This window comes from Polyodon spathula, chromosome 19 (assembly GCF_017654505.1).
Source record: "Polyodon spathula isolate WHYD16114869_AA chromosome 19, ASM1765450v1, whole genome shotgun sequence".
Lineage (NCBI taxonomy): Eukaryota > Metazoa > Chordata > Actinopteri > Acipenseriformes > Polyodontidae > Polyodon > Polyodon spathula.
In genome coordinates, this window is record NC_054552.1 from 26308337 (window position 1) to 26317904 (window position 9568).

Here is a 9568-nt window from a genome sequence, read left to right on the forward strand (position 1 = left end):
CCTCACACTTTTCTCACACTTGTTTTCAATGATTAAAAAATGGTTCGGTATCCATTGAACTTTACACAGGAAAAAATAAATAAATATATATATATATAATATATATATATATATATATATATATATATATATATATATATGGGCATAAAGTGTGCATAAAGTGTGAGCAAAAGTTTGACAACCAAGGTTTGCTAACATCACCTATTTAGAAGCAAACTCAGGACAAATTCAGATGTTCCTTAAGGAATAAGACAATTATAGCAACGTACAAATTTAGTTGGAGGTCATGAGGCATGCCTTACTGGTTTTGCACATTTTAAAGCATTGTATTCCTTAAATAGTGCCTTTGATGTTGCACCTGCTTGTAAAATCAAGCCCCATAACTTTAACTAAAAGCACTGCTCCCTACTGATATTCTTCTTGCAGCCTCTTGCCGATTAAGAGCTGGTAATGACACAAGCTGAACAGTGCAGTCTTTCTAGCACAATACAAGATTTTTTAAAATATGTTGGGGTGAGGGTGGGGGTGAGGGTAAGGGTGAGGGTGAGGGTGAATGAAGCAGGGAACATGACAGAATGATTAGGGAACGCAAACATGTAACAAATGGTTTAATACGTTATAAAAAAAATACTCAAGTGACCAAGTCAATAATGCAAATACAGACCCCCAATTTTACTACAGCAATGAAATTGTCAGATCCTTTACTAAATAAACACCAACACATAAGCTAGGGACTTGCATGTTGGTGTCTTCCAGAATGACATGATAAAGAAGCTTTTTGCTACACTGTAAAGAACAGCAGTGTTAAACAGAACAGAACATGCATTTATTTGGCAAAGGGAAATCAATAGCTTCTTGTTCCTTTCTTAGCCATAGAAGCTGAATGAAGACTGTTCATCTTGGCATGGTTAGTTGAAGTAGGATTCCAGGATGCCACGGCGACGGATGTCACATGTCCAGCAGTGGAATCCCCCCCCTAAAGAGTTGGCATGACGAATGTTCACTTTAATGGTTTTTATTCCTGCAGGTACAAAAAAAAAAAGTAAAAACATGAAATACTGGGCAGACAAATTTCTTACAGGTTTATCATTATTACAAAGATTTGAATCACTAAAGCACAACCTTCCAGAGAATACAATTTTATTTTGCATGGATGTAAAATCCTTGTATCCAAGTGTCCCTTGTAAATAAACTTTAGAAGCTTGTCAAAAAGCACTAGATAATAGACTAGATAAATCAATACCAACAGCAGAGGTGCTGAACATGATCAATGTAGTTTTCGAAAACAGTTATTTTACATTTGTTGATAAAAATTACAAACAAAATGATGGTACAGCAATAGGATCTAAATCAGGAATGCATTTTGCCAGTACATACATGGGGAAATGGGAAGAACAATTACTTAGAAAATCAGAAAAAGAACCTTTAGAATACATTCGATTTGTAGATGATATTTTTGGGGTTTGGATGGAGAAGAATCTCTTTTCCAGCTTCATAAAATGGCAAATTAAATACACAGTAACATTAAGGTGGACCTTCGATGGACAAGAAAAGAAATAGAATTTTTAGATACCGTAGTAAAACTTGAAGGTTCAATTGAGACTGACCTCTTCTATAAACCTACTGACATGCTCCAGTATTTACACATGTCCTTTGCACATCCAATACACACTAAAAGGGCAGTCCCAAAGGGTCTAGGAATATGAATACGAAGAATATGCTCTAAGGAAAGTGACTATATAAAACGAAGAAATGTATTCAAAATGAATCTTAAAAAAAGAGGATACAAAGAAAGAATTACAGAGACAGAGTTAAGAAAAGTGGATAAACTAAAATGAGATGATCTACCATATTATAAAAATAGAGATAAAAAGTTCAAAAGAGTCCCATTAGTAATGACATACTCTAAACTTTTGCTTCATATTTCTAAGATAGTTTGGAAACACTTGCGGCTTCTACATAATTCAGAAAAATTGAAAAAAGTATTTCTTAAGGCCCCAGTTGTAGCATTCAAAAGAGAAACTAATTTAGGTGATATTTTAGTTCACTTTAAACATAAAAGAATAATTGACAAAATATATTATACAAGAACTTGCACTAGTACATGTAAAGTTTGTAAATACATGGACAAAAGTATAACTAAAAATAGCAATGTTGTTTATGGAATAGCCTGTAAAAAATGTGATGAAATAAAAATTGTTGGAGAGACTAGAACAACTTTATATAACAGAATTCATAACCACCTTTCATTAATTAGAAAAAAAAATGAATGAACCAATAGTACAGCACTTCACCAGTCAAGGACATGACATAAATGATGTAAAGTTTATAGTATTAGAACATTTAAAATTAGACAATATGACATATAGAAGAATTAAAGAAAGTAAATGGATAAATAGATTGAACACAATTATGCCAACGGGACTCAAATGAAAAGAATGAACTAATTAATTCCAATAAATAAATAAAAGTTAAAAATAATTAAATAAACAAAATTAATTCAGAAGTTGTGCATGCTGATGTGCTGGGCAGACCAAATCAAGGCTGATCCTTAGAGTTAGCATTGCATGATAATATAAATATAAGTTTATATAAAATAATGTTAATTAGAATTAATATAGATTTAAAGATATAAGTAAAAATGATGTCACATATAGAACATCATTACATCATGTAAGAATAAATCATGGATTTGAATATAAACAATAACAAGTAGTTGTCATGCCGTCAAACACCTATAAATACCTCCAATGTTTTGATTCAAACACATGCTCCCTTGAGAAAGATATGTACAACATATCGAAACGTTGGGCAGCTGGCTCTTTGAGCTAAAATATATATATATATATATATATATATATATATATATATATATATATATATATATATATATATATATATATATATATATATATATATATATATATATATATATATTAGCTCAAAGAGCCAGCTGCCCAACATTTCGATATGTTGTACATATCTTTCTCAAGGGATATATATAAAGGTGTTTAGCAGACTGTTTTGTAGAACACATAAGAAGCATTCACATTAAAACCACTGCATTACCCGCAGACCATCTCTTCAACAGTGATGATCACACTGCTGAAGACATCCCAGTCTGTGTGATCAATCAGTGCTATGGAACAAATGTTGCTCGGAAACAAATGGAACATGAGTTTATCTTCAAATTGGGAACTTTGGAAACTCTGGGAATGAACGTTCTATTCTAATAATCATGACACCTTCCACAGAATTTTTGTATAATTACAATTCTTGAACAACAAGAAGTTTACTTCACTGTGTTTACTTTTCTTTTTAAACAGTTTGAAGGGCTTTTGCCAAAAAATTGAATCTTTTAAACTTTGTGTACATTTTAAAAAAACCTTTTCTTTCATATATATATATATATATATATATATATATATATATATATATATATATATATATATATATATATTAGTTGAAAATGTTTACATCTGTATAAAAGCACAGGAGTTTCCAGCCTTAATGTTAACAGTTGTTGCATGGCCCCTGTAAGATTAAAAGTCAGACATGCCACAGACTTCGCTTCAGAACTGCTGCACATGCTAACCATCAAAATCAACAGATCAAAGACAATAAAAATTGCTCTTGTAATTTATAGGTGAGCAAACCTTGAAGGAATTAGCCTTATTCTATAAAGTTGGGCGTACATTATTCATTATTTTATTGTGAAAGGAACGCCTATTAATTACAGGATTACGCATAATGAACATTTCACCTCAAGTGGGAGCCATCCCATTAGCTTTATACAAGTTAATGCTGATACAGGCTTAATAGAAAGGTGAATCATAGCTCTAAATGTTCCAGGAACACGAAGGAGTGGTGTTTTTATCTTTACATGGTAAATTGAATTCAGGTGGCTATAAATGGATTTAATTATTAAAAATAAATAAATAAATGTACTTACCGAGCTTTTCAAACATTTTTTGAGTGGTGGTTTCACTGGATTCAACCAATACACGTTTCTCATCCAGCATCAACACGTTCATTGAGAGCCACTTGGAAGACATCCACAGAGGGTGGTCTGTAGAAACACATCTGTTTGCTTAAGATTTACAAAGCTACACTGCTAATTGTTTTACCATAATGCTATTATGTAACAGTGAATTACAATTATACAAACTATGAAATCTTGTAGTATTTTCCCTGCTTAAGGGCTTACCATCTGGAATCAGTGGAGTCGGGGGGTGTACAATCGTCCACCCAGCCTTCTTGAACATTTCAATCTGAAATATTGGAGAAAAGGACACATTCAGTTTGACCCAAAGACCTTTTCGATCTGCTTACCACAAGAGGGCAGCAGTGCCCCATGGGCTAGAGAATTATTATTATTATTGTTATTATTAATAATAATAATAATAATAATAATAATAATAGATTAAAATATAAACATAAAACCCCAAAGGGAAAGTTGTTTTAGCCACAATATGATTTTCTATTTCTAAGTACTTCACCCTCACATGCTGTGTGTGTGTTTTATTCATTCATTCGTTAATTTATTTATTTATTAAGTCAATACATTACCTCTCAGTCTTATTAGCAGCTGACAGAAAGATAATGTCCAGCCTGCAGTGCAGTACCCTGGTCAGCCCCAGAGGTAGAAGTGTTCTATCTAGAGCACCACCATCACCAGCCTCCCACGGACATGTTTCAATAGTCAAAGGTGCCTTCTATGATGTTCCCCAGGGAACCCTTGTAAACGAGACGCTACACCTCAATGGGGTTTATCCTGGTACAGCATTTTAAAATAACGAATGAAACCACAGCTTACCTGGTGACACGGGCGGTCTGGGTTAGACAATACCAGGCCAGGCCCAATGATGTTGAAAGTAGCGTCAATGTGCATTGGATTGGGGTCCTTAAACGAGAGCAGGTGAATTCTGTACTCAGGTCCAAGGTGCCTACGCATCCACTCGATGCCCATATAGTTTGTGACCTGAAAACAAGAAAATACCAAACACATGCTGTTCACTTTAAAATGTAAAGGTAGGGGGTACAAAAAAAACACAGTTTTTCTTGTCCAATTTAAAGAAAGAAATGAAGTAATTTCAAAGGAAACTCTTCTTTATAGTTTTTCTCATACGATAACAGAAAGAAAGAAAAAAAAAACATACTTGACTCCTTTGTGCAAAAATGTCTCTCCCAGCCCTTATAAAGTCAGCAGCATCAAAACAGGGCTCGAATTCAGTTGTAACAAACTTTCCCTGAGCGGCCAGTTGGTGCCTATCTTCGACTGTACGCATAGGGTATTCCTGCAAGGTTAGAGCACAGACAGCTGAACGTTGGATGTGCAGACATGCACAGGTTTTAAACACAGAATACAACAACCTACGTGACGCATACAGTATATGTGAACCACCTGTAACACACATGTATGAAAAAAGGCACACAAATAAAAAGGGAGCATATAAAGTGTGGAGTTACAGGGTCCAAGAGTGCAGCCTGTAGATTTGGTCAAATGAGGTCAAACAAATAATATTACCTATTAGGTAGCTGCTGTATGAAGCATTTGTAAAAAATAGTTTATAACTGTAATGTACAAGTAATAACCATCTATAAAGGGTTAACAATACATCTTGTGGGAAGGTGAACTTTGTTTGTTGTAAGAAAGCTATGCCACTGGAGCATGTAAATGTTGAAATTACTATAGCAAATACACAATTGTATTAATAATGAGATGTTTATGGTATATGGGTTTGCACCAATCTCCCTGTTATTACAATATTCAAGAATGTAAGGAATAATTTACCTGGTCATACAGATCATCAGCCATGGTAGGTTTCGGGGCTGTTGTCCATTTAGCACCTTGGCTGAAATACTCTTTAATCAGAGGTCGGTATGCTCGGTATTCAAAGAAGCGAGACCGCCAAGCCATTGGGGCTTCAATGATCTCATTGCCCACAACAAGGAGGATGTCCCTGGGCATAGCGCTATACAAACCTGGGAGCAAAGAGCAGAAATCCCATGCAATCAGGTCAGGGGAGGGTCATAAAGCAGCAGCTCTCCTATATCTTGCAAACCTGCTCCATCACATAGGACTGGTCAGATTTCTAGTGTTGACTCCTTCAGCACTAAGACCAGTCAGCTGGAGTTATCGTTCCTGTACTACTTGAGTGCTCTGCAGGTCCCTAGAGCTCTATACAGGTCTGCAGTTTTGAAAGAGTCAAGTGATGGTAATACTGTTTGTGGAAATAATTCAACCCCCAAGTGAAATATGCATTTATATAACAGATAAATCAAGCAATAGATGGCGGCTGTTCTTGTGTCTCTAAAATATAATTTGTTTTGCAATTGGAATTAGCAATTGGTTTTAAAAAGGAATTAGAAATGGCATTGGAATTGAAAATCAGAAACTGAATCCAGCCCTGTCAGAGACAGATCCAGATTTCTGGTCAATATATTTGAAATACTGATTTATAAGGGTTAATCTCTGATCACTAAGGTTAGAGTATATTAACCCCAATAAGCTCCAAAGCCCCTGGATCTAGATTTGCAATTTGGGTCTTATAAAGAGAAGGGGAGATGGATGCAGACAGCAGGTAAACTCAGCAGGTGACTGTCACCCCCTGGGAACAAGATATAGACCAGCTGCCTTCTAACCATCGATTACACTATGTAACACAATTTTTGTTCCTGGGTAGTAAGTGTTATTTCCTAATTGCTTATGCCTCAAAAGTATAGAAAATGGCTATTATTCCCCACAAACTTTGCTTTTGTGACCAGGACAGTGATATTTCAAAATTTACAGTATAATCGTAAATCTCGAAAAACTACTCACTTCTAAATCTTTTGTAGTCATTTTTGTATTACTTTAGTATAAATACATGTCTATTTGGATTCATATGTTGTTTTTTTCTGACTTTATGTGAACGAAAAGACACAAAAGCACTCGTTTTCTCATTGGAAATAGTGATATTTTGAAATGTACCTGTCCTGGTCACAAAACCAAAGTTTGCGGGGAATAATAGCCATTTTCTATACTTTTGAGGCATAAGCAATTAGGAAATAACACTTACTACCCAGGAACAAAAAAAAAAAAAATTGTTACACGGTGTTATCTGTTAACCCTCTGTTAACAATCATGACAGGCTTTAAGTTAGATAAACCACTGCACTGGCTCCAATTTTAATGTCTTACCACACTTCTCTAGGGTTTACCAGTCTTTCAATGCACTTTGCATCGTTTTTCAAAGGTTCATCAAATCAAATGCACCTTTATGTTCTCCTATGACAGTAATTTTTTACAATGATAATGCAGACCTACCTGTAGAATCAAAATCCGGTGTTTTGTAGTGAGTTACCCAGTCAATAGGCTCAGGCCTTCTAACCTTGACTCCTTCCAAGCGTAAAATATTGCACATTTCCTCAATCTCGCTCACAGCTTTTTTCAGGTGTTCTTCGGGGAACAACTGACCGCCATACTTCTGATAAAAAGGCCAGTGTTTTTCATAGGTGTTTGCCTGCGAGAAAAAATAAACCATGTAAAATAATGCACAAAAAATACACAGACCTACAATGCAGAATAGTGGGCTCAGCACCACGACAGATATGAACATGGAAGTCATGGATTTTTCTTTGTAACAGATATTTAATCTTCATAAAGGTTTAGAGGGAAAAGGTCTAGATAATACCCACAAATAATAACATAATTGTACAGTTACATACGTTTCTATCTTACACTTTTAGATTAGTGTAATTTAGTGGGAACACTTGTGACCGTGTCCCTGTGTGGCAGCTGCAGTGATATCAGGTAACTTGGCTCTTGTCCAGCTGTTAAGGTCAAATTTCGTGAAAATCTTGAACTGGTGACAAAGTTATGTTTTTTTTTTTTTTTTTTTTTTTTTTTTTTAATTTGCAATTGCTTGATACTGCAATAAAACGAAAATAAAATAAAACTGGAACTGGAAAAGAATGGCATTCCATTTAAAATAATTAAGATTACAGTAGCGTATTAAATGTCCAATGAAGGAGCCACGAGTTTTTTTTTTTTTTCTTCCCTAGACTATACCTTGACTTCCACGGTAAACGGTGGAACACAAGCATTCTCGGCTCTTCCAACAATTACTTCTTCGAGTGTGTCCCATTCATTGAAAGAGTTTACAGGACACTCATCGGGAACTGGGTCGACAGACTTCGACAGAGTATCCCTCTCCGCCACCGCTGCCGAGGTGCCTTGGAATGCTTTCTGCACCCAGCCTGTGGCAGCTCTTGCAACCTAACAAGAAATAATGCGATACATAAATAAATCATAGTAGCCTCCTCAAAACCAGACGGCAAATCAGCTGAACTGAGCTGTTGAGTTTCAGGCTATCTTAGTTCCGATGGACCAGCTGCTGTGGACAGCTGACTGTTAGCATTTCATTTTAAAGCGAGCTGTGCATGATACACGTGCAGAGACGCAAGTGAACTCAATGGGATAGTTATATATATATGTACCGTAGCATTATGATACATGACTCTTATCGAAAAACTATATATATATTACCCTGCATTCTGATACATGACTCTTATCGAAAAACTATAAAATTACCCTGCAGTGTGCAGTAATCGTAATATGATTTTTTTTTTTTTTTTTTTTTCAAATTCAATTCATGATTACTGTATAAAGTACCTTTGAACACCTTAGTCGTACATACAATACCGAAATAAATCGGCATACCTTACCAAAACAGTGTAATTTCTTACTTCTGTCATTTTCTGTATTGTTTGTTGAGCGAAATTGTCGTATTTTGTTTTAGACCTAAAATATCTTATTTAATGCACGCACAAATGTTAGAGTCATTTGAAAATATCTAAACTTGCATTGTTATTTTTAATATGATACATAATTCTGTGCAAATGTTTAAACAAATAATTGGGTGCTATTTTTCTTTAAAACATGAAATCAATACTTACCATGGCTCCAATCAAATGAGCTGCTTCAGCTCCCCTGCTACCTCCTCTCATGCATCTTACTCGCAGCATCGTCCTGTGACTTGATTTTTGCAGGAATGTTGGAACCCTGAAACACTAAGTGTGGACTGACACAAAAACTGCAAAACAGCTGTAAAACAGAATTCGCTCACCACAGCTTTTTATACCCTGTCTGAACGTTGTATTGGCAGCTATAAACAGCTGGGGCTACGTGACGAGGTTAAGGGTACGAAAGACGATAGCTTGGGTAGCTACAGCACATTCTTGTATTTAAGTCACATCCAAAAACACATTTAATGTGAAGGGGTCATTTACAATTTGCCAGAATTATTTACCATGTCAGAGTTAGAGAAGTTTTTTTTTTTTTTTTTTCTGCAAGCATTTAAATTGATCTAGTACTGTAATTCACACCAGTCGTGATATTACAGGTCTTGCTCCATCGCGTGACACATAAAGGGCATTGAATAGCCCAAAGGAAAATATAGCCCGCAAATACAGAAAGACTGTTATTATTTCAACTTTTTTTTTTTACACCCTCGTGGAAATTACTGGTCCAAGAAAATTATGTCCATTACAATTACTTTGTAGCAAGTCAATTTGTTGTTGTTTGT

General features: G+C 35.2%; 1 protein-coding gene across 1 annotated transcript; it reads right to left on the minus strand.

Moving 5' to 3' along the window:
• Nucleotides 1-595: 595 nt before the first annotated feature.
• On the minus strand, nt 596-9105 carry LOC121294328 (glycine amidinotransferase, mitochondrial-like). The gene is made up of 9 exons (XM_041217933.1): nt 8940-9105; nt 8053-8259; nt 7309-7504; nt 5795-5985; nt 5160-5297; nt 4817-4981; nt 4208-4271; nt 3953-4069; nt 596-1021 (listed from the first exon to the last, which is right to left on the minus strand). The coding sequence occupies exons 1-9, from the start codon at nt 9006-9008 to the stop codon at nt 909-911; spliced, it is 1260 nt and encodes a 419-aa protein (XP_041073867.1). The 5' UTR covers nt 9009-9105; the 3' UTR covers nt 596-908.
• Nucleotides 9106-9568: the final 463 nt, after the last annotated feature.